At 41.1% G+C, this 27,066-nt stretch overlaps 1 protein-coding gene across 1 annotated transcript in view; it reads right to left on the bottom strand.

Moving 5' to 3' along the window:
- Positions 1-25,784, bottom strand: part of LOC148014064 (phenylalanyl-tRNA synthetase class IIc family protein) — a 47,539-nt gene extending 21,755 nt beyond the window's left edge. The window contains exon 1 of the mRNA XM_087666168.1: positions 25,480-25,784. Coding sequence (XP_087522294.1) covers positions 25,480-25,720 — 241 coding nt within the window. The 5' untranslated portion in view covers positions 25,721-25,784. The remainder of the gene's footprint in view (positions 1-25,479) is intronic.
- Between the last annotated feature and the right edge of the window lie 1,282 nt (positions 25,785-27,066).

The following is a 27,066-nucleotide window of genomic DNA, read 5'->3' as shown; positions in this document are numbered from 1 at the left end:
AACAGAAATTGCAGCTGAAATTTTGGGATTTCTCATGTAATGTGATGCAAATGCCCTTGAAACAGCTGTAATCAGTTGGATAATGTTGTAGCACATGGTTTGGTGCTTCTGAAAATTTAATTACAGATCTGAAATCTGTACTTCTGCGAAGTCATTTATTGCTGATTGGTACTTGTTTGTACCTTGGTCACTTGGGTGACAGTTTGGGCCTGCATTTGCTAGTTTTGTGGTCACATTTGGGCTGAAAATCATGGCTGGCAACAATGACAGCAGTAATCTAATGCACATAAGGAAGCTTGAAGGCGCACACAATTTTGCAATTTGGCAAAAGCAGTACTACAATATCCTGTTACAAAAGAAGTAGACAAAGCAGATCAAAACCAAAGGGGCAAAGCCCGCGGACATGGATCAGGATGATTGGGATGAGTTGAATGAGCTTGCACGCTCAACCATAGAGCTATCGATTTCTGATGCCTTGCTCTTCAACATTGAAGGTTTGGATTCTGCATATGCTATATGGACTAGACTGGAAGAACTGTATGCACAAAAGAGTGCTACAAGCAAAGTGTATTGGCTGAAAAAGCTTATGGATTTGCCTATGAAAGAAGGTACAGCAATATCTACTCACTTGAGTGAGTTTAACTCCATTTTCAGCCAGCTAGTTGCCTTGAAGTTCATGATTGATGAGGAATTTAAGGCTACTTTCTTGCTTTGCACTCTACTAGAGAGTTGGGATACATTCAGGACTGCTATGAGCAATTCTAATGTGATCCTTTTGTATGCTAATGTAGAGAGTGCTCTACTTATGGAAGAGATGAATCAACAGAACCATGCATCCAGTAAGTCTTCCAGTGCTTTGCATACTAGGGGCAGATCATAGCAAAAGGGCAAATATGATGGCAAGGGACGCAGTAAATCACGTGGCAAAGATGTTGAATGTCATCATTGTGGCAAGAAGGGTCACTTTAAACGTAACTGCTACAAACGGAAGAAAGAGAAAGAAAAAGGTAAGAAGACAGATGATAGCAAGAAAGAGAAGAACGACAGTCAGCCTAAGAAGAGCAGTGTAAAAATTGAAGAGGTGAATGTAGTCACTCATGACAGTGACAGTGGGGGTAACGTACTCTTTGTCTCTTCACACTTTGGTGCACATGCTTTACTTGTAGATACAGATGATAACATGCATACCTGGATTCTTGATTCAGGTGCTTCCTTTCATGTCACCCCTCCTCATGAGTGGTTTTTCGCCTATACATAGGGTCGACATGGTATTGTCCATCTTGGGGACAACTATGCATGTGAGATTGCAGGTATTAGTAGTGTGCAGTTACAATTTCAGCATGGCTCTATCTTTACACTTCAGCACGTACGGCATATACCTCAACTCAAGAAGAGCTTGATTAGCACAGGGCAGCTAGATGATGATGGTTTTCATACCACCTTTGGTAATGGAAAATGGAAAATCTATAAGGGATCTAGGGTTATTGCCAGAGGTTGCAAGAGTGATACTTTGTATCCACTTCATATATCTAGTATGCATGACCATGTTGTTGCCGTGACCGAGCAGCCAAGAGTTTCTTTGTGGCATGGCCGGTTGGGACACAATGAGTTCAACAAGAATGAAAGTGCTTTCTCGTTTGGGTTACTTGCCTTGTCTTCGTTATGCTGATTTTGAGCATTGTGATCATTGCATTTATGGCAAACATGCACAGACGTCACATAAAAAGCCTCTTTCTTTGAAATCTTCTCCTCTAGAGTTAGTACATTCGAATGTATGTCAAATGCCAGGAATATCTTTGGGGGAAAAAAAATATTTTGTCACCTTTGTCGATGATGCTACACGGAAGGTATGGGTTTACTCCATTCGTAGCAAAGATGAAGTGCTTGATAAGTTTAAAAAATTCTTGGCATTGGCTGAAAATCAAACAGATAAGACACTTAAGTGTCTTCGCTCTGACAATGGTAGGGAATATGTATCCAAGGCCTTTCAGGCATTTTGTGACAGCAAAGGGATAAAGAGGGAGCTCACTGCCCCTCATAATCCGCCCCAAAATGGAGTTGCAGAGCGTATGAATCGGACCATACAGGATAAGGTCCGTATGATGTTGTCTCATGTTGCATTACCCCATGGTTTTTGGGCACAGGCTGTTATGACAGTCGTTCACTTAATAAATCGGTCACCAAACAGGTCTTTGGGGAGGGGAGTTCCACAAGAAGCGTGGTCGGGGCAAACCACCTTCATATGCTCATTTGAAAGTGTTTGGTTGCGAGGCTTTTGTGCACATTCGTAAAGAAAAATGCAGCAAACTTGAGCCGAAGTCCTGTAAATGCATTTTCCTAGGAGATGGTGACGAGGATGGAATGGGGTATAAATTGTGGGATCCCGAGAAAAGAAAAGTAGTACGCAGCAATGACGTTATCTTCCAGGAAGATCGCATGCACAAACAGCCCGAAAAGACTAAGGAGGTCCGTAGGGTTGTATTTCGGGAATAAATACCTTTTGGACAGCAAAATGTGTCCGCTGTACAGCAGCAAATACCTGCTGTAAATGAACCTGTAAATGTAGGAAATGATGCTGGAAATGATCAGCCAGCTATTGCCCATGAAAATGAGCCATTACATGTGCAGGAACAGCTAGGACAACAAGCTCTTAATGCTGATTTGCAGGCTGAAATGCCAGGATAGCATGCTGAAAATGGAATTTTGCAAGAACAGCCAGCAAACAATGACTATTGGGTTAGGAGATCGTCTAGGGCTACTAGACAACCTGACAGGTTTATTCCTGGTGCAATTAATGTGGCTGATTATGTCAAGTTGATAGACTGTGGTGAATCGTCTTGCTTCAAGGAAGCAATGACAAACAGGACAGCAAGAAATGGTATAAAGCCATGCTGTCAGAGATGGAATCTCTTGAAAAAAATGACACTTGGGACTTGGTGCAGTTGCCTAAAGGGCAGAAAACCCTTCCATGCAAATGGGTTTACAAGATGGTCACTTCTGGTTCCTCACCAAAGTACAAAGTAAGATTGGTTGCAAAAGGGTACAAGCAGGAGCATGGAATTGATTTTAATGAAATTTTCTCTCCTGTAGTCAAGACGACTACATTGAGAACCATTTTGGGCTTGGTTGCAGTTGAGGATATGGAGCTTATACAAATGGATGTAAAGACTGCGTTTTTACATGGTGATCTGCATGAAGACATATATATGCAGCAGCCTGAAGGGTTTGCTGAACAAGGGAAGGAAAAAATGGTATGTAAACTCAAAAGGAGTTTGTATGGGCTGAAACAAGCACCATAAGAATGGTATCATAAGTTTGATACATTCATGCAGTCCCAAGGCTTTCATAGAAGTCAAGTGGATCACTGCTTGTACACCAAGAAGGCAGCAAATGGCAGCCTGATTATCTTGGTTTTGTATGTTGATGACATGCTGATTGCTGGCAGGGATACTCATGCCTTGGACTCACTGAAGCAAAGTCTTCATGGCAGTTTTGACATGAAGGATCTTGGTGATGTAAATTACATTCTTGACATGCGAATACTCAGAGATAGATTGAAAGGCTTACTCTATCTATCTCAACATGGGTATATCTCCAAAGTTTTGCAGCGTAACAATATGGAGGGGGGAAAAACAATTGGGGTTCCATTGCCTCCATATGTGAAACTCAGTGCAGAGGACAACCCTACATCTGATGATAAGAGGGTTGAAATGGCCAAGATACCATATGCTTCAGCTGTTGGCAGTTTGATATATGCTATGGTTGCTACACGTCTTGATATTGCCTTTGCAGTGGGAGTGGTTAGCAGATACATGGCAACCCCTGGCAAGAAGCATTGGGATGAAGTGAAAGGTATTATGAGATACCTCAAAGGCACAAAGGAGTTGTGCATCTGCTTTGGAAAGCAGAAGGTATCTGTTGTTGGCTTTACGAATGCAGACTATGCTGGTCATGCAAACTGCAGGAAGTCCGCTTCTAGGTGTGTGTTTACTTTCACAGGAGGAGCAATCTCTTGGATCCCCAGGCTACAAAAGTGTGTTGCATTGTCTACTACAGAGGTAGAGTATGTGGCTGCCACTGAGGCATGCAAGGAGGCTTTATGGCTTTCACGTCTGGTGGGAGAGCTTGGCATCACAGAGTTACATGTTCTCCATTGTGACAGTCAGAGTGCTATCATGCTAGCACGGAATCCTGTCTTTCATGCAAAGACAAAGCACATACAGGTGAAGTACCACTTCATTAGAGATGTACTTGACAGCAAAAGCATTGAGCTTGTCAAAGTGCATACAGATGATAATCCTGCAGACCTTCTCATGAAGGATCTTCCAACAGAGCGGTTTGCTCATTGCCGACAGATTATGGGAGTTGAATAGATATATGTATTTCAACTTTGTGCATACCTAGACTTAGCTGATTCTTTTCTCCTCTTAAGGCACATTACCTTTAGGTGGGAGGTTGTTGGGAATAAAGGCCTCGTGCCTTTAAATGTGCTCGGGTGTAAACGTACCCTTAGTACTTGTACTTACACATATATATCTATCTAAAAACTTGAAGGTACACACTTGTCATTTGTACCTAAAAACGTGCTCACTCTCTACTCTGCTCTCTTGCACTCTCTCTGTCTCTCACTGCACATAACGTCTATCTGCCTCGATCTCCGTGACTTTCTCTCACTACATGGGCAGCACTTTTTAGGTGCTTGCATCATCAATAGCAAACCTGGCAACTATGTATTAAGCAGGGCAGTATATTTTTGATCCCCCCAATCAGTCTACAGCCTGTCATAGGCTGCATTTTTAGGCTTCAGGCCTTAAGCAACCTGGGTTTATAGATTAGCCTTTGTAGCCACCAGCATTTGGATCCTCCAGCTTTGGATACTCCCCGTTTTCCACTGCTACACATTAGATCTTGCAGAACAACCCATGGGCCCCAAATAGGTAGAGGACATCTAAAGCAACAGTCTTTTTCTTATGTCTTTTTTGCAGGTCTTCTTGAAGGACATCTATTGTACACTAGTACAATTGGGGGAATCATGTGGATCAAGAACACAAGGCTTGTGAAAGTAACAACTGAGACTGTGAAGACAAGCGTTCACAAAGCCATGACCGGGTTCCTTCTCTTGACCACCATCTTACCATTCTCTCCCTTCTACATCTGTAAACGCCTAGAACAACGTAGTATGCTTAACAATTATGATATTTGCTTGTTTTCGAGATTTAATATAAAAGAGAATGAACACTTAAAGCTGAAAATGAAAATTACTCACAAAATTACAGCCATGAAAATTGAGGGTTGAAGATGGGCAACCCCCCCTGAAGAAATGTATTTCTGCTCAACCCAAGTCCCTTAAGGAAGAGCTCAGTTACAATCAACCTGAGAGTGAGGAGAAGTAATTCTCACTCTCACAAGATCATGCAAAGATGTACAAACACACATGCATTATCTATTATGCAATGATATGAACTGATTTCTTTACAGTATGAGAGAAGAAAGAGGGAAAATCAACATTTCTCCATCGTTGATCAACAGTACATGGATAGGGCTTGCTTCTTGTTGCTAAAATGGAAGAAAGAGCTCGAGAAGGAGGTGCTGTAATGAATTTACAGGCTTGCTGTCCTGTAAAACAGCAATGATAGAAGAGGGAATATGGAGGAATTTGATAATGGAGAAGTGGGGGATGATAATGGGGATGGATGGGGCCAGCTTCTGGCTATCTGTGGGTGTTGTACATGAGTTTACAGCAAAGAAAAATGATGCTGAATGAAAAAAAACGAGCTCTTATTTATAGGAGAGGGAAGAGCTAGTACAAAAGGGGAAAGTGGAGTAGCACAAGACAAGTGTCCAGCCACATGTCATGAGATGTGACAAGTGGTGGGACACTTGGAAACTTGTGTGACAAGTGTCTTGACACTTGTCTCTTCTCTTTGGCCTTCCTTTTTGGGCTAAATACTGTCAAGAATAGAAACAACCAAATTTAGTAAGCACGGTCAAAGTACAGAATTTACTAATTTTTAGAATGATATCCCTATTTTTTAGAACTAGCATTTTTAGGCTAATTCGAGGCTCCTAAAATTTAGGGACCTCCTAAAATTAAGGGACCCTCCCAATATGGGTGTCATATGAAAGCTTTTTCCGTGTACATCGCAAAAACGGTATCAGAATCTTCATGTGACTTTCCTATGCAAAGAAATGTGCATTTCAAGCTTTCAGCCCACACATGCACATTGTACAAGCATTTTATGATCATTAACGAATCTACTAACACCATGCTGTCATACAATTTTTGCAAAATGCTAAATGCTAATGAATGAATAATGAACGTTAAGATGACACAATTCGTGGGCCTTGAACCTCCTTGTCTCTAGGAACGGGGAAGAGGTGGCTGAAGGAGTTGGTATCAGTGTATCATTCTCAAATAGATCCCAAAACCACAAAGTAGCAATGTTGATGATGATTAAATAGACCCACAAAGGTGTAGACAGCAGCTCAAACTGAAAATACAACAATTGACTAGGTGAATGATGATGTTAGCAACTATGTGACTACTACCAATCAGGCGATCAGCAAGGCAACCTGTCCAAGCAAAAAATGCAAGTACAACAACTTCAAAAGACCTCCAAATCATCAAATGCATGTCTACTTAAACTAGTGTAGGAGGTGGAGTGGATGCTCGATGGCCTCAAACAGCAGTAGACATTGCCTTGAAATTGATGAAGAGGATGCTGATCATGTCACCAAGCAATAGAATAGTCTTGATGCAACTAGCCTTATTTCTTGGAAAGAGTGGTAATTCCATGATTAAGCACTTAATTACAGCAATGAGCAAATGAAGATAACTTGAAATGCACAAATTACCTTAAAAATCTAGGGCATTGGACACCCTGTTGGCCCCAAAACCGGTGCCCCTTTTGATATTTCTTTGACTTGATTGCTAATGAAATGAGAACAAGCTAAGATTCACAATCTCCCTTGCTATTTTCCAAAGGCCCCTTGTAGCAACAATCAGCAATCGATTTGGGCCAATTGCCCCTTGATTTTTCACCCAAGACTTACACAAATGGAACCACCAATTGGCCAAATGCTGCCCCAATTTACAATGAATGGGCTGGCATTTGAATTCCTTGACAATTACACAAATTTTAGGTGCTGAATTTAGTGTATGATGCCTTCACCCAATTGGCACGAGTCTTGAGGAGGCTATTAAACCCTAATTTTTACAAAAAAAATTTAGGGTTTACAGCAGTGATCTTTTTGTTGTCCACCAAATTTGACTGAAATCTGGTCCAAAAGATTGAGAAATGCTGAGAATGACTAAGCACAAGCTAGAGAAGGTGAAAGAATATCAAAAGAGAGAGAGATTTCTGATTTTCACACCAAAAGGCCTGAAATCTGATTGTTGCTTGTACCAAACGACATTTAATACTGTCACTTGTTGGGTTTAAAGCCCCTTTGGGTGTAAACTCCCATTAATCCCGTGTGTATAAGCTTACAGGTGTGAACCACCCTTTACTTGTACCCTAACATATAAATACATTTTTATTCTTTGTGTACCGTGAAACACACTAATACACTCACATTCGATTTCCTTACTCTCAGCTCTCAACTCTATCCTTGCTCATTCCTGTCTCGTACTCCATAGCACTCTCACGCAACAAACAGGTGCCAGAGCATTGGTTATAGCGTTCATGCTTCCCAAGAGTGTGCTTGGTCGTGGAACTAGCAACAGTCAACAGGTAGCAGTTGAGAAGATGACCAATACAGGTCGTGTGCAACAAGCAGACCAGGTGGAAGTTAGCTAACCAGCACCGGGCGACCAAAACCAGACGATTGGACCCGACAATTGATGCAGTTCGCGTGTGACAAACGTGCTAGGTCGACGAGGCCGACTGGTGGGCGACCAAGCCAAGCGGCTGGTGGGCAACAGTGGGCCAGGGGGTTGATTGGGTAGATGGGGCAAGTCAACGATTTAACAAGTCTATTTTTTTAATATTCAAATTTAATCTTCTTTCTCTATCAAGTGTTTGCGTGCACAAGCAGAGTGTGCCTTCTTGGCTGAAAATTTTGGGGCTTTTCTCGGATTCGGGAATCGTGATCCAGAACAGGACATCTGACCAAGAAAGTGCAAAAATTATGCACATTGGCTCCAAAAATTTTGGGCCTTTTCTTATATCAATGAAATTTTGCTTAGCTTAGTCAAATTTGTTGACATCAGTGCACATTTGGACCTAAGAAATTTGGGGCTTTTGCAAGATTTTGGCAAATTTTGCTAATTTTGCTCGTTTTATCCTCTCGGGATCATGTATTAATGCAATCAGGGCATATTGGTCAGTAAAATTTTGGGGCTTTTGCTGAATTTTGGCAAAATTGATGTCTAAAATGTACACTGGGAACATTGCTAAAGCAATCTTCATGCTGTAAGTAGTGAGATTTATCTCCCACTTGTGAGATTTTGAAGAAATTGCAAAGAATTTCGGTGTTTTTTGTGTATCAGAAATTGAGTTGGTCACATATGTATGTTGTACACATGTTGGGCAACTCCCATAGAGTGGATAGTCATGTTGCAGCAGTCTTAGTGACAATGATGTATACTTGGATGATATGCTGAAATTTCACTTATACTGCTAAAAGTCATCCGTTCTACTACTATACATGTACTTGGACTGAATCTTGCTCATCTGAAAATTTGGGCTGATATTACCTGAATATTCAGCTCATTGTTTGCTGTCATAAATTGCAGCATTGATCTTTGGGTGCATTGCCGAAAAATGTTTGCAAATGCTTCAAGCATCAATGACACTAAATCCCTTCTTGAAATCAAGGGGTTTGATGGCATCGGTTTTGACTTGTGGAAAGACAAGATGCAAGGCATTCTATTTGCCAAGGATTGTGATAATGCTCTTTTGGAAGTCAAGCCTCCAACTATGACAGATGAGGATTGGGCTAGACTCAACAAGAAGGCCATTGTATACATTAAAATGGTTGTATCTGATAATGTACTTATAAACATTAAGCGTCTTGATATAGCTTATGCCATATGGAAAAAGTTGATGGACACTTATGAAGATACAACTCTGGTAATCAAATGCATCTCATGTGCAAGCTTGTAAACATGGAGTTGGATGAGTCTAAGCCAGCTTCAAAGCATTTAAGTGCTTTCACAAGGATTTTGACCTAGTTGCAGGACTCTGGTTTGCAACCCTTCAATGATAAATTGAAGGCTATTTTCTTGTTGATGACTTTGCCTAATAGTTGGGGGTCTTTGGTTGTTTCATTGAGCAACAACCCTGCTTTAACCTTCGATGGTGTTAGGGGCTCTATTCTCAATGAGGAGATTAGAAGAAAGTCCAATGGAGAAAGCGGTGTTTCAGCCAATCATCTTAGAGGTAGGTCAAAAAAGAGGGATAATGAAAGAAATAAAGGCAAAAGCAAGGGCAAACAACAGGATATTACTTGCTATCAATGTGGACATAAAGGGCATAAAAAGCCCGATTGTCGCTATTACAAGAAAGAGCAAGAAAAAAAGAAATAGCAAGGAAAGAAAAAGAAGGATGACAAAAAATATGATGACAGCTCTCCTTCAAAAGAAGTTGCAAAGGCAAATGTTGCATCTAGTGTGGTCATCGAAGAGCTCTCAAACACTAGAGCGATACTTGTTGCAGCCTGATGCAGATATTATGGCAACAGCAAGTGATATGCACATCACTAAAAAGGAGATAAATGCCTTATTTTCAGCTCATGATGGGCTGTCTCAATCATGGATAGTGGACAGCGGTGCCTCTTTTCATGTTACTCCCTCTTTGGAGTCATTTTCTAAATACAATGTAGGTTGCCTAGGCAAGGTTTACTTGGGCAACAATTATGCATGTGAAATAGAGTGTGTAGATACCATTCACTTGGCCCTTGAAAATGGTCAAGAGCTGATTTTGCAAGATGTCAGATATGTACTTGGCATAAAGAAAAGTCTGCTATCAATTGGGCAACTTGATGCAAGAGGGTATCTTACTACCTTTGGTGGTGGCTATTGAAAGGTCCACAAGGGTTTCATGCTGATTGTAAGGCATCAAAAAGGGGCTTTGTATTATTTGCATTGTAAAGCATTACCTAGCAAGTTTTTGGCTATAGCTTAAGTTCATTCACAGGTGGAACTTTGGCACAAAAGACTTGGCCATATGAGCCAGAAAGGCCTTCATGTTCTCTCCTCTTTAGGGAGATTTGATGTAAAAGACTTTGGTCTCAACTTTTGTAATAATTGCATATATGGAAAACATGTGAAGTCTTCTTATTACTTTGGTATCGTTAAGAAGTCCAATACTCTTGACTTAGTACATTCAGATGTGTGCACTATGCCTATTAATTCACATGGGGGTGCACGGTACTTAGTCACTTTTATTGATGATTTCAGTAGAAAGTCATGGATATATGTATTGAAGAGCAAAAAGGAAGTGTTGGACGCTTTTAAAAGGTTTTATGCTTTTGTTACCACACAAAAAGGGCTTAAGTTAAAAGCTATAATAAAAAATAATGGGAGCGAGTATGTTTCAAATGACTTCAAAAAAATTTATGAGATGCATGGCATTAAGAGGGAGTTGACAACCCCTTACAATCTTGCATCAAATGGCGTGGCTGAAATATATAATCGCACACTTCATGAGAGAGTCACATGCATGCTATCCACAACTATATATTCTAGGGAGAGGCTCTTAAAACTGCAATTCATGTGTGCAATCGCTCTCCCAATCGTGCATAACCTGCTTCATATGATCATTTTGTGTCTTTGGTTGCGATGCCTTTGTGCATATTCCTCTAAATCAGAGGACAAAACTTGACATGAAATCCATCAAGGGCATCTTCATGGGATATGGAGATGAGGGAGAGATGGGATATAGAGTTTGGCTTCCTCAAGATAGGAAGATAGTACGCAGTCAAGACGTAGTATTTAATGAGGCCAAGTTGCTGAAAAATGCTACACATGGTGACCTTGACAAAAACAAGGTCAAATTTCAGCATGAACAGCCAGCCATTCAGCAACCACTAGCTGAAGATTTTGTCCCTTTTGATGCTGAAAATGAGCAGCAACCTATTGTGCTACAGCCAAAAGATAATGGACAGCAAATTGATGTACATGATGGAATAGTACAGCAAGAAGAACACGCTGAAAACAAGTTACAACAGCAAGAAAATGCTAAAAATCAGCCCCTAGGTGATGGTGTGCACATATCTGAGGATGTAGGCCCATTGCCTATCAATATAGATCATTGGGTAAGAAGGTCTACACGTATCAAAAGGCAACCACAGAGGTTTCAGCCATCTTTGGATTGCATTTTATTGACTGATGAAGGTGAGCCTCTAACATTTAGAGAGGCACAATCATGTGAAAAAAAGAGAAAGTGGGAGCTTGCTATGAAAGAAGAGATGAAGTCTCTGTATGCAAATAACACATGGGAGCTTATACCTTTGCCCAAGGATAGGAAAGCTATTCCTAATAAATGGGTTTATAAGGTGAAATGTATTGATGGGAAGCCCAAATACAAGGCACATTTGGTTGCTAAGGGCCATACACAGAAGAAAGGTATAGACTTTCAAGAGGTTTTTTCACGGGTGGTGAAGATGACTATGCCCCGTGTTTTGTTTGCTCTCACTGCATCCTTGGATTTAGAATTGGATAAAATGGATATGAAGACTGTTTTTCTTCATGGTGACTTGGATGACGAGTTGTACATGAAACAACCCAAAGGATTTGTTATTCCAAGGAAAGAGCATTTAGTTTGTAAGTTGAAACGCAGCTTATATGGCTGAAACAAGCCCCTAGACAGTGGTATAAAAAGTTTGATACTTTTATGCTCAACCATGGATTCAAACGCAGCCATGCAAATCACTGCTTATACACTAAAAAGGCTGATGATGAAAGCCTTATTGTGCTAGTTTTATATGTGGATGACATGCTAATTGCAAGAAAGCATAAGAGTACTTTACATACTCTTAAAAGGCAGCTGAGTTCAGCCTTCTCAATGAAAGATTTGGGAGCAACTGAACACATTTTTGGCATGCGCATTAAAAGAGATAGAGGACAGCACTTGTTGTTTCTCTCACAAGACAAGTACACAGTAAAGTACTTGACAGATTTAATATGGTTGATGCTAAGCCTCTTGGTGTGCCTTTACCGCCATATACAAAGCTTAGTAAAGCAGATTGCACAAAAGATGCTACAACTGCTACTGCTATGAAGAGCATACCTTATGCATCAACTTGTGGTTCTTTAATGTACACCATGGTTGCAACTCGTCCAGACATTGCTCATGTAGTGCGAGTTGTTAGTAGATTCAAGTCTAACCCTAGCAAACCACATTGGGAAGCAGTGAAATATGTCTTTAGATACTTAAAAAATACACAAGACAAGTGTATATGCTATGGAAAGGGTACACTAGAGTTGCACGGATTCTATGTTTCGGACATGGCTAGAGATCTTGACAATAGAAAATCTACCAATGGGTATGTCTTTACTTTGGTCAGTGGGGCTATATCTTGGTGTTCAAGGTTGCAAAAAATTGTAGCACTGAGTACAGAAGCTAAATATATTTCAGCCACAGAAGCTTCTAAGAAAGTTATTTGGCTTGGCCCTTTGGTCAAGGATTTTGGTCTTTCTTTACGTACTCCAGTGCTTGGTTGTGATAGCCAGAATGTAGTATGTCTGGCTAAGAATGCCATGTTTCATGCGCGTACCAAACACATAGATGTTTGGTATCACTTCATTCGACACGTCTTGGATGATAGCCTTGTCACACTGACTAAGGTCAAAACCCAAGATAACCCTGCAGATATTCTCACTAAAAGCCTTGCAAAGGCTCAGGATGAGCATTGCATTCGAGCAGTGGGAGCTGGATAGTTTAAAGGTACCACTTCCGGCCTTTAAGTGGGAGGTTGTAAGGTGTAAAGCCCCTTTGGGTGTAAACTCCCATTAATCCCGTGTCTATAAATTTAAGGGTGTGAACACACCCTTTACTTATATCCTAACATAAATACATTTTTATTCTTTGTGTACCATGGAACACACTAGTACACTCACATTCAATTCCCTCACTCTCAGCTCTCAACTCTATCCCTTCTCATTCTTGTCTCACACTCCATAGCACTCTCACGCAACATCACCAGCTGTTTCCGGGAGGCCTCAAACTATTGTGGCCTAACCCAATCTGTTGTCACTAGCTCCTGCAAATCCCAAAACTGCTGTTATATGCATCAGATGGTTTGATTTCTGCTGCTCCAGCCTCTAGAAGGTCCCCCACTGTAGAAAAATAGGACCAGCATCCTATTCTCTCTGTTTTCCTCAGCCTAAATGAACTAAATCTCTCTCTAGCCTCCAAAAACGTTTTTCACTCTTGCATGGGCATTTTTGCCAAGTGGCAGCCTTTGAGACCCATTTTCCAACATTATCCAACCATTTATTTAATTATCAAGATTAAATAATTCTGAAAATTAAATTCAACCCTTCTAAACCTGCCCAAAATTAATTGTGCCCATCCTTAATTAAATTAGCTATGCCATTTGCAATCTGGAGTGGTTCCCAACCTCTGTTGACCCTTAGACTGGCATTAATTAATTAATTAATGCTAGTCCCTAATGTCACCACTAACATTTATTGGCCAAACAACTGTCCTAGGGTCAAATCTGATTCAACTGACCACCAAAACCCAATTGACATAGCTTATGACAACTTTTGCCTTTGACACCCACTGTATCCTTGAGGTCCTTGGCCTTTTACTATGGAATATATACCATGTGCATCACATGTGCTTAAACAACCTTGCAATCAGCAAGTTAAAGCATCTAAATATTTCATATCCCCGTGACACCCGACCAAACACCTTAAAGCACAACAACAGGATAGTTGGAAATAGGTCACCCAATTGCGGAAGGGCTATGGACAGCAAAGCAGCACTCAAACAAGGCTCCATGAAGCAATGAGTCACACATGATGAGAGGGCTGAATAATGGTTGGTTGGAATGGAAGAATTAGAATGTGGATAGCACCTTGGCTCTCTCAAGTGGCACTAAGACACTTCGGGTGCACTAAATGTAGGCACTCAAGCAATTTTGGCACATTTAATATTTGAGTTTTGGGATTGTTTAATGAGCTTAAAAGGGGATTAAAATTATTAACCCTTTGTTGCTTAACCATGTAAAGAAATAGTATGGTAAAGACAAAATGCAAAAGTGTATGATAGTGTACAGAACGCAATCTGCGAGTGCTAGATGCTAAGGAATGAATAATGAATATAAAGATAATACAATTAGTGGGCCTCAAACCTCAACGCCTCTAGGTTCAAAGCAAAGGTCGCTGCAAGAGTAGGGGTTGGAATGTTTCATACTCAAATCAATCCCAAAAATGCAACAGTAGCAATGTTGATGATGATCAAAGATGCCAACAACAATGTAGGCAACAAATCAGGTTGGAAAATGTAGCAACTGACTAGGTGAATGATGACATCAGCAACTGTGTAACCTCCAACTATTAGATGGCTTGAGCCCCAGAGCTACCTTTGGCACAATCATGTAGGTACTAAGAGCCAGGAAAAGCACAATAATGCTAAGAACAAAGTTCAAACTTCTTCTTTTCTCTCTCTACATTTTTGGATGGATTGCAGCTAGGTGCATTGCAAAAGATACTAGCAGTTTTGTGTAGCAAGGCTCCCTAGGAGGCAATCTAGGTGAGGAGATTATTTACTAAGATTGGCTTTCCATAGTGGCTGTCACTACTCATAGAAAAACTAGACTCGCTTGGCTAATGTCAAGAATCCATATCTATAATCACATGAAGTCCAAAGAAATCCACTATCATTTTGTTTGAAAGCACATCCTCCATATCCATACTTGCATAAAATCCGAAGAAATCCAATATCATTTTTCTTGAAAGCACATCCTTCACCAAAGCTAGAGCTTCTCTACCTTTCTCCCATGATAGCATGGTGGATCCTTCACAATGGCTCTTCCATTGCCATTCTTTAGTGTTTGTGCCACGAGGACATGAAAATTTGATGCTTTGCTTATGTTTAATCAACATCTGATTAAAGGATTAATCAAATGTGCAATTAAAAGATGCACATGTGAGGTGCAAGCTACTTTTTCACAGTTGAAGGCCGAAGGAGCCTGTGAAAAAGATGGGTGTCAAAGGCAAAAGTTGTAACAAGTTACACTTGTTAGATTCTAGGTGAATTTTGGTGTCAGTTTGCCCCTAGGACCATTAATTGGCCATTAATTGTTAGTGGTGACACTAGAGACTAGGCATTAATTAATGGATTAATGCTTGTCCAAGGGCCAATTAATGCATGGGACCACTTTGGGTTGCAAATGGCCTAGCCAATTAATTTTTGGATGGGCAAGGTCAATTTTTTGGGCATGGATTAAGAGTTGAATTAATTTTCAAAATTAGTTAATTCTAAAATTTAATTAAATGGCTGAAAATTGCTAAAAATGGATTAAGAAAGCTGCCACTTGGCAAAACTTTCCCATGCAAGTGGGGGAAAGGCTAAATAGGGCTGAAGGGAGAGGAAAATCTCGTTTTTTCATTTTGGAGCTGTTGGAAAGAGGTGTTGGACTGTTGTTGCCAGCTTTTGGGGCCAATTCCCAGTCATTGGAGACCATTTTGGTGATGGAGATTGCATATTCTTGACCTTGGGAAGCTAATAATTGCTGGTGATGCACTTTCTCCTGAAGATCACAATCTCTAATGCTCCTATTGTTGTTGGTGCATCCGTTTGGGGCTGGTACAGCAGGGCAGCAACTAATTTTGATCAGTTCTTCGTGACAAATCTCAAAATTTTCTCTCTCTACAGTATTTTCTCATCTCCTTCAGCCTATGCTCAGCCATTCTCAGCAATTCTCAGCCATTCGGAGGAGATCTCAGCCATTTTTGGTGGCTGATTCGTATTTTCTGCAGTGAACCCTAATTTACAACAGAAATTAGGGTTTAGCAGCCACCTCGGGATCCGTGCCAGAGATTGAAAACTCAAGGGATTGAAATCAGCAGCTGATAATTGTAGATTATCAAGAGATTTCAGGAGCCAACCCATCCCGAATTGATTTGGGGCAGCATTTGGCCAGCCAAGGGTCAAATTGGAGAAGAAGTCCTGGGTGAATCAAGGGGCAAATGACCCAAAAGGCTTGCTGGTCATTTATGACAGCAAGAGCAATTGGTTAGCAGGAGGAGATTGAAGAATCTCAAGTTGTACTCCTTCCAATTGAATGAAAGCTAAAGAAATACTGCAAGGGGCGCCAGTTTTGGGGCCAACAGGGAGTCTACTGTCCAAGAATGTTATGGTAAAGTGTGTATTTCATTTTATGTGCATTTATTTATTGCTGTAATTAACTCTTAAATCAGGTTATCACCACCCATTCCAAGAAGGAAGGCTGGTTTCAGTTTGGGTTCAAGTGCTCAAGCCTAGTAAGAACTAGGGAGGTAGCTAGCACTATGGACACTTCTTTTAAGCCCCATCACTCAGTCAATGGGGTACATTGGGATCTCCATCCAGCTTCAAGCGTTCTATCAACTTCCAATCTTAGCTACATGACTCTTGTATATAGCCTTTTGAGCTTTGCCTATATATTAGGCACCCGATCATCATCATGGCAAGTTTGCTCGATCATCCAGCATTGATTTCAACTACAATTCTCAACCTTGCTCACTATTGTGTTGATGCACTCAAGCTCATTTTGGCCTTAATTGATGACACACCTATGCGTGAAAACATTGTCTGCTGCTCTAAACCCCAACGTGTGCGCACACAAAAAAAAGAGAGGCGTTAATAACTCCAACCTGAAATCTGAGGTTCTAAATTTGAGAGAATTCTAAAGATTGAACTAGACTATAGATTCTAGAACACAAAGGCATAAGAAAACTCAATGATGGTCACACCTCTATCTAGCAAGCCTCAAGGGTTCATGTTTAGCATCAAACCATTGACACATTTTGCGGTAGATGTAGGGCAGCAAGCAAGGACAACAAAAGTTCCTTATGGCCACTTTAGGAGTGGGCAGCCAGATAGCATGTCTAGGACTAGGCATATTTTCAATTGGCACCAACTCAAGGTATGGGTGGTCGAGTTGGACCAGATTGCAAGTTAGACCAGTTTTCAGTCCACTACAACTTCAAAATATTTGTAGGCACTTCTTCCTACTATTATCATTTTGATTAAATCATTCTCATTGTATTGCTCCCTTTTTTACACCTGGGAATTGATGGAATCCATAGGTTTGCCTTTGATCTCAATTTTGTGGTCCAACTATCAAGTCTTGCTCCTTTTTTACACCTAGGAATTGATGGAATCCATAGGCTTGCCTTTGATCTCTCATTTTGTGGTCCAACGGTCAAGACAAAGAAACTAAAACAATGATGTGGGGTGTAAAGTAGTACTTGAATATTAAGCTAAGAAAAATTAGTCAAAATTAATTCTCATATGTGAGCCAATTCTTCATTCCAACTATTAGCAGATTAGTCAGTTCATGGTTGAGTCTATACATGTGGCACAACAGGCTGGGCACAAAGATATTTTAGGCATTTTATTTGCCAGCATTTATTGTGTTTTGGCATTATTTGTTGCGAGTCGGCTAGCATTAAATGTTGGCCGACCAGTCATATTTTTGGCATTTATTTGGCCTATATATTCTCAGGCTCCCTCCTCCACATTCATTCATCACGTGACAGTTCTTGGAGAGAGGGAGCAGATGCCAGTGCCTCCACAGTCAATGACTCACATTGCTTCTGTACTATCTCATGTCTTGGTATATGGATTCCATTTTCCAAGCATACATCTGAGTTCTCATATGTATTGTGCATAGTTGTCAGGTACAAAAGGTACGATACGGTACGATATGATAAAATACGGTACTAAATGGTACCTTAAGATTTTATAAGGTATGGTACGATATTAATACAAAAAAAATAACTTGATTATTTTGGACTAAAGATAATAAAATAGATATTTCAAGTCTAAATAGCAATGCTATTAGAGTATATAAGATGAGTACTTGAGGGTAACATGCCAAAACCTAATGTTGCATGCGCAACATGCGCTACTACTACCTACAACTTATAACTACATAGATCGGAGTGGATACATCATACATGCATGATCATACAAATAAGAGAAATGTGGGCTTGAGAGAGAGAGAAGGTTGAGAGAAATTGTTTGAACCTCAAATAACCTAATCTCATGGGAAAATCATATTAATATAAGGAGCATTTAGCTCATCCCAAAGAGCAATTCGAATGGGAAAGATATATCCATTAAGTTCGTACCTTATGGTACTAATACGTAAGGTACGGTACCTAAAGTATGGTATAGCATCAAACCTTTCGTACGTGGTACTAGTGCAACTATGATATTGTGTTCTTTCTTTCCCTTTCTCTTTTGTCTTGTGTTTCAGCAGTTTATTACAGCTTATGTTTATGCTTCCATTGCTGCACCACTTCTAACATGATATCAGATTTCAAGTTTTGTGTTCCTATTGTGTTTTCTTGCTGATTCAGGACTGTTTTCACCCTTGCTGATCAGGCGACTACTGCTCCAACCAGGCGACCTGTTTTGCTTGCGTTTTTTGCTGACATCAGCATCCGTCTAGCCTGTGCATCTGTTTCAGCCTGCGTTTTGGTGCCTCCGTATCTCCTCCTAGCTGGGCGCTTGCATTATCAGGCCGTTTTTGCTGTTTTTGGCAGTTTTTGACTGATTTCTTGACTTTTTACAGCAGCTTTTGTCTTATTTTGGTCAGATTTTGGGTTATATTGTATGTGACTCTTGCTTTTTACAATCTGTGCTCGTGTTTTGGCTGTGTTCCCTCTCCAAATACCTTCTTTTCTAAATCCTCTACAGATGGTTGCTCCATGCACATCCACTGATGATACGCTACATGGAGATTCCAGTGAGGCTTTTGCAGCTTTAGAGAGGTGTTCGAAGACGAAGAAGTCGAACGCCTAGTGTTACCACTGTGGCAAGAAAGGTAATTTAAAAAAGGACTGCAACGAGTTAGCGGCTTCCAAGAAGAACAAGGAGCAAAAGATGAAGCGGGATGTGGACTCCTCTGACGGGTCATCATCTGCCTCAGATTCCAATTCCGATCCTCCGGCCAAGGCAAAGTCCAAGGCGCGAAAGGGATCTTCTTCTTCGGATTGTGGAAAGGGCTTGGTTGCCCCTTCCTTAGCTGCCTTCTAGTGGTGGTGATGAGGTCATCCCTCACAACTCTCCAATACCAGAGGGAGTGTGAGAGGGTGGTGAGATGGAGCAGTCGTGCCTCATCTATATTTCGATACAGATGCACAAGATCTAGAGAGGGACATCCCTGACACATCGACCGAAGTCTAGCAAGTACAAATCCTGGAGTTGGGATTAACATCCAGGTTCATGATGGGTTGGTTACGTGATAGAGAGTGGGTGGCTTTCGTCTCGAGCTCACATGAGAAGACCCTTTGGCATTCTAACCAAAGAAGGGGTATTCATGGTCATTTATGCGCTCCAACATTGGTGACTGGATGGTCACATATGCTACCTCAGAGGCATTGTTGATAGACATTGAGAGTTGTTATGATCTTCTCTATCTTTAGAAGCTGGTACGATCGACATCGACATTAGGTTCTCTCTGAAGCACCTTGGTGGTGGCTTGCGCACCCACTACTTGGGTATCCATGGTTCTAATATGATGGACATTGTTGTATGTACTATGATGCAACATTATCATTGTATATTGTATTGTATCAGATCACCCATGATCTGAGAGAGGGTGTTAGCAAACTAGTCAGTTTATCGTTCAATCTGTACATGTGGTAGAGCAAACTGGGCACATAGATATTTTAGGCATTTTATTTGCCAGCATTATTGTGTTTTGGCATTATTTGTAGCGAGTCAGCTAGCATTAAATGTTGGCCGACCAATCATATTTTTTGCATTTATTTGGCCTATATATTGTCAGGCTCCCTCCTCCACATTCATTCATCACTTGATAGCTATCTTCTTGAAGAGAGGAAGTAGAAGTCATTGCCTCCACCCGCATTGCCTCCACAGCCGGTGACTCACATTGCTTCTGTACTATCTCATGTCTTGGTATATGGATTCCATTTCCCGAGCATACATCTAAGTTCTCATATGTATTGTGTTCTTTCTTTCCCTTTCTCTTTTGTCTTGTGTTTCAGCAATTTATTACAACTTATGTTTACGCTTCCATTGTTGCACCACTTCTGACACCAACACCCCACACTATCCTAGTTTTGGTAGGATGCTCAAACTAAAACTGAAATGGAAGAAGTTTTGATAGGACAACTGTCTCAAAAAGTTCTATAGAGGGGACCCAAGGGCACAATCATTCTTCATCCCAACTTTGTCCTTCTCATTGCTAGATTGTCTCGACCATTCCAATGTAGACTTCGAGCTTTGGCCTCTTTTATTTAACATTGCTCGAAGGAGTTCCTCTCTTCTCCCATTCTTTCCGCACTCCTTTTGTAGCATACCCATCAACTACTCCATCTAGGTGTAACGTGCCCGCCTATCCGCTGTCCAGGCACAATTTTAGTGGTCCATCAAGAGATGAATCTAAGCAATGCCGCCCGGCACTCCCATGGAATGTTACGGGGTTTGTTGCCTAGGGTTTCTCAAGTCCGCCTCGCAACGGAATGTTCGTGGCCAAACCCACTAGGATCGACCTGAAATCTGGGTTCCTAGGGGTCAAGGTCTCCTGACAACATTCTAGCGGTACAGTTGGTATCAGAGCCAAACTTTGTAATGATATGTGATTGATTAAAGTATGTTCGTACACATATCCTAAACAGAATAACCTAAGTCGTATGGCTTGATTATCAGGCACCTTCTGCACCTACAAATGTTGACGTGCAAGAGAAGAAATTCCTCCTCAAGCAGATTAAGGCACCCAAGTTTGGTGGAAAAGGAATAGACGTCGTAGCGCAGGCGAAGATATGGATTGAGTCGATGAATGATTATTTATCTGCTTCAGGAATTGCTTCTACCGATCAAGCAATCATAGCCAAACTTAAGTTAGTTGGTCAAACTCGAATATATCAAATACAATGAGTTGTTGTTTTAAAAGACCTTATGCTTATGAGTGGTCAGAGTGTCGCAATGAATACACGATGGGTCCTACCCCACAGGTTTCAGAATGAAATCCTTAGTTCTTCCAAGATGAGTACATCTCGAGTTCTCTACGGAGAAGAGGATGTAGTATCCCCGCCCCTCGCATAGGAACCCTCCCTCCCCTAAAAATAATTAAAGCAAATTGAAAAAAAATCTCCCCCCCCCCCCCTCTGTCGTCGCCGAATAGGTGGCGGGGGAAGGAAGAAGGAGAAAATGACATCGATGAAGGAGAAGATAGTGACAATGATGATCACGCGGGGGAGGCCACGTGGCCTATCCCCCCTGGCTCTCGACCAGTCCACCCGCCACCATGCAAACGGCAACAGGTGCCTGACACCACCACCATCACTCCACTTCCTCCCCACCTCTCCCGCTATACAACCCCCCCTAGGACTGCGATTCGGCACTTCTCTTCTTCCACCATCGCAAGGGAGAAGGGTGCCTTGATGCTGCACGAGCACAGAGAGAGAGAGAGAGAGAGAGGAGAACCTTCTAGAAGGTTTCTCCCTTTTCCCCTTCTTAGAGGGTGGCCATACGCATTTACCCTTTTACTCTTATCCATGAGCTCCTCCCTTCGCAATAGAAGAGTCGCCCCAAAACAAAGGGTGGGTGGGTGAGTGAGTGAGTCGCAATAGAAGAGAGAGTGAGTGAGTAAGTGAGATTCATAATCTGGAAGTATGGCTCCAAAACAAAGGGTGACACGCACCAACGGTAATCCCGCATCTGACAATAGAGCTGCCGTGGCCAGGGCGTTGCAATTAATACGAATACAATGTCGAGTATGGATAATTTACCTCCAAATACCCAGATACTAATTTTCATCTCCTCTATTCATTGGGACATAGATTATATCGCTTTGGCATGCGCATGAACTCATTTAAATGAGTAGCTTGAATTTATTTCCCAATGGTTAATGAGCTCGTAGGGAATCGTAGGATAATTCATTCCGCATCAGGTTCTCCATAACCAGAAATAACCTTGCATTGATTTATACATATGGCGCATTGAGATTCGCACAAATCCTTGTACCCAAAGAAAATCATTGAAAGGGATAAACTTCATCTCAAATAGTCGCAAAACTGAGTCTTCAAGGTGCATGTATCAAGAGAAGTAAATTGCATCCCGGTGCTACATAACAAAATCATAAGTAGCATGAAAGCATATAAGGTTCCAGAGTATTGTCAACTCCCTCTTCTTGCAAATTAGTAATAATGTTTTCGCCACATTAAAGGTATATGTTGCAGCTTGCGCACTTGATGGATTGCATGGTAAGCAACCCAGTTTAAAGGAAAATCGTTTTAAGAAACTCTATATCATTGCCCAAGATCTTGCTAACTTCATGAACTCATAGCCCATGTTCGATAGATTGGAATCTTGATGATGTGCGTAGTTATTACAAGCAATGATCCTAAGGATTAAAACTAAGATACCTTGAGATCCGTCTAATAACTACTACCTTCATCAATTCAATTTGGAGTTAAGCTAGATACAAACAACGACTCCAAGCCTCAAAGGCAAGTGGAGAGCTCAAGGATTAGAAAACCCTTAGTCAAAGGAAAGACCGATGCTTTTATACTTGTTGGGAAGAAGGTTGGATTGTCGATCAATGTAAGTGATCAATAGAACTTACATCTTGCATAGTTATATGAGACCTTAACACATGCCTTAGCCGAAGAAAGAGAGTGTTAAGTAAAATTTTGCATAGTATAGCTCTTAGATCCCAAGGGGGAGAGCGAATATCTTGCTAACATCATGAACTCATAGCCCATATTCGATAGATTGAAATCTTAATGATGTACGTAGTTAGTACAAGTAATAATCCTAGGGATTAAAACTAAGATACCTTGAGATCCGTCTGATAACTATTACCTTCATTAATCCAATTCGGAGTCAAGCTAGATAAAACAACAACTCCAAGCCTCAAAGGCAAGTGGAGAGCTCAAGGATTAGAAAACCCTAAGTCAAAGGAAAGACCGATACTTTTATACTTGTTGGGAAGAAGGTTGGGCTGTCGATCAATGTAAGTGATCAATTTTCCTAACAGCAACTAGCGTCGGACCCAAGCGAACTACTTTACGCAAAAACACCAGGTCTGAAGCGGATTCATGCTGCACTTGGTTCAAGGAGAATGGAAAACGAGAGGGATGCAAAGCTCAACCTCTCTGCCATAAGGCATAGTCCCATTCCGTTCCCCTAAAAGGACGTAAATCGGGTTCACTTTTAACTCTAGGTCAACGCTTTAGTTGTTCGTGTTCTTTGACGATCTTCCTGCGGTTCATCATGAATTTGAGAAAAGTTCCCGGCCAACCGGGACCACCCATCCGTAGGACGGACCTATGGCCCATCCTCTGCACTTTCCTCGGGTTGTTTTAGTTATTTAATTACCTAACACATTAGTTGGATAGGTAATAGCCAGCTTCTTTAATTAACCCGGTATCGCTCTTAGATCCCAAGGGGAAGAGAGAATATGCGGATGGAAATGCTATCGCATCTATTCTTGCATTGTTTAGAAAATATAATTGGTTTTGTCGATTGATCAAACAACATCCTAAATGCTTTTACGTTCAATTGATTATTGGATTGTCGTTTTGATGATTATTCCAAGTGCTTGTGTTTGATGGTAAATTCATAGCAAGGGTCTATGATGACAAATTTCCATGAGGATAAAGGAATGTTGTTTTAGAAGATAATATTAGGACTAATTGCCTTGACTATGCCTGATTCTTAAAGGAATTAATTAAGAAAATGTTCTTTGCATGGGTGGATCACCTTCAAGATTGCACCGCGGATCAACCCGAGAAGGATACTGCTCGAATTACGAGCAAAAGGTCGAGTTGTAAAAAGGCCAACCACAGGAATAATGTTTTCACTCCTAGGTAGCTTGCGGATCAGGTGGAGCTCTGGACACCCCTTGCCAAGTCCGGAACGGAGTTGAGGATCTCCGTGGCCCCAACGTCTGTGGCATTGGAAAATCCTATTCTAAATAAAGGATGGAATTTGTGGTGCCACGTGATTTGGACCAGATACTTCTGCAAGGCAGAAGAGACATATAAATTCTCCTGTATGGACAGGAGACAAAGATTAACTTGAAGATAAGTTAAGAAACTTGTTTGTTAAAAGGACTGCTTACTTTGTATTTGTGTCTATAATATAAATTACGCGAACGAACCCTGTTTCCTAAAAGGCCTAATTAAGGAAGTTGATTTTAAATGTCACACATAAATGTGATAAGACCTAATTAGATAACTAAAGAACGCCTATTAAGGAAAGCGAATGGACGAAACCTCCGACAGGTTTATCCTACGGTAGGGGAGTCCCAAAGAATTGGGAGGCTTCTCACAAGGTTTTACCGATGACCGACCCTTAGATATTATTAGGTTAGAAACCCGATTCATGCCATTTTAGGGAACCGAAATAGAACTATGCCCTACGGTGGAAAGGTTAAGCGACGCATCCCTCTCGTTTCCCATTCTCTTTGAACCAAGTGCGGCATGAATCTGCTTCCGCTTGGGTACCTTTGCGTAAAGTAGGATGTCCAGGACCCGACCCTAGAATGCTGTCAGGAGACCTTGACCACTAGAAACCCAAATTTCAGGTTGATCCCAGTGGGTTCAGTCGCGAATATTTCGTTGCAAGGCAAAATCGAGAAACCCTAGGCGACAAACCCCGTAATATTCCACGGGAATGCCGAACAGCGTTGCTTAGATTTGTCTCTCGATGGACCGCTAAAAACGTGCCTGCACAATTGATAGACGGGCACGTTACACTAGGCTTCAAAGAGTTGGATTCTGCTAGTTTGGAGGATTTTAACTCAACTGATGAGCTACATGCACATGTATCGTACCTAAACGCAACTGCACCATCCATCAATATGAGTTTCTTTTCCATTTTTCTATTGTTCACTAGTTTCCAAGAATCACTTATTTCTAACCTTGAACCTATGATACCAAGGTTAATATGTAAAAACTTAACACAAAATCCAAGTCTTTCCGATGAGCCTATCATTTTGTGTTGAAGCAGCGTCCTCACATGCTTATAACCTTTCCTAAGAGCCCCAATATTTATACACCACTCTCACACATTCAATGCACCTGTGAGTTGCACTCTGCCAGTGCCTATACACATTACTTGAATTGTACATTTCAAAGATTGCCATCTATAACAGTTGATGCGCCTCTAAGTAGCACTCTACCATTGCCAATTTATAACACTTCGAATGTACACTTCAAAGCCTGCCATCTGACGGTAACACTACCATCTATAAACCATTCAAGGCAATACTGTACTTACCTAGATATTTGTGCATCAACAAGAGCAGCACAGATCCAGAGAAATTCTTAGTTCCACAAACCTTCACGGGAGATGGTGACACCCCCGACTTCCAGGACGGAGGTGACGACGGGAGACCGCCTGCTTCTCCGCTGATAAAGCTGCGTTTGAGTGGCCACTTGCGAGAGATGTCTGCAGGACCTCAGCTTGGCAGACGGCATTCCAGGCGGCGACCCGGAATAAGATTGCCAGACCGCAGATAAGAGGGGCACACGACGGGCGATCACACAGTACGAGGAGTGATGAACGAGCATGAACGCCATCGTTTCAGTCTATCCGTTTTGTCAAAAGGGCTTTGAACTAGCAAAACCTTTCCAGCGTACTTTATATGGCTCCTTGATTTTGGAATGCATATGAGTGGGCAAGAACATTTGGAGGGCAAATTAATCGTAAGGAAAACTCGTGTAGGTTGAGCACCGGGACACGCCCAAGCCTACTATTGACTTGAGCAAGTCTTGGATAAGTAAAAGTAAACATCTGTGTGGCATACCTACTTCGACCTCCGCAAGCAATTGACCCCACTGATGACCGCTTCAACACAACTCTGCAAAGTCGAGGTAGTACCTCATAAAAATGAAGGTACTATCTAAACTTCCTCCACTTTACATACGGGCCATCAAACGACTAGAAGAGCTCGGTGATCAAGACCTCTCTCTCTCTCTCTTCTGGTAGCGGTCTTTCCTTGTCTCTCCTCACTGTTGGCAATACCACATCACTTGCTTAGTTGTGACCCTATCTCTTCAAACTACGCTTGCTACATATGTAGAGGTCACTCAACCTAAGCATAGTGCGGCTTTAAAGGGGCTAATAGGGTGTCATCTAGTAGTTCTTTCTTTTTTTTCTTTCAAGTGAGTCATTTATGTTTTTTAAACAGTCTATTTGTATAATTACAGGATATTAAATTTAACAAAATTTAGGTATTTTGATATTTTTATTAAGGAGACTTAGTTATAAATAAATAAAAGATTCACAAAAGAGTGTCAAAGAGAGGCCAATAAACTGACACTCTCCAAAGCTATTAATGTGTAAGAAAGGCCCAAATATAGTATTGTAAAACAAAGTTAAAAGAATTTTTTAAAGCCACATACACACACACTCTCTCTCTATATATGTGTGTGTGTGTGTGTGTTAAAACAATTAAGGAGGCATTGTTTTAAAGATTTAAAAATCCAAAATATAAAAAATTTATAAATAGGTCAATTGTTTGGCTCACATTAAGGTTATGTATAATACATAAGAACTTGTATCATAACTTTAAATGGCTAAAAGAGATACATCTTCACTCAATTGGGGTCAATTAGGGTGTATGTCACCTTAGTGGCCCCTTTATTCTAAGGGTTACGTTTCTTCAAGGGTTGTGCCACACCTTATTGGCCACTTTACACTAAGGGCTCGGTTGCTTCTAAGGGTCATGCCACACCTCCTACTTATACTTGACTTTTCAAAGAAAGGCAACTATACTTTCAGTACACAAGAAGAATAAAAGGGCCCGTCATAGCACTTGAAACCAACTTATCTAACTTCTAAAAGCTCTAAGAGGTCTTCATGTGGCCCTACTCTAACAAGGGTAATGAAAATAGGCAGAACTGTTGGACTTCCTAAAAGCTTT

This window comes from Lygodium microphyllum, chromosome 25, assembly GCF_053477565.2.
Source record: "Lygodium microphyllum isolate KBCC chromosome 25, Lygodium_microphyllum_v1.1.10, whole genome shotgun sequence".
NCBI classification, from domain to species: Eukaryota; Viridiplantae; Streptophyta; class Polypodiopsida; order Schizaeales; family Lygodiaceae; genus Lygodium; species Lygodium microphyllum.
Note: the sequence above shows the minus strand (reverse complement) of the source record. Positions and strands in the feature narration are given on the sequence as shown.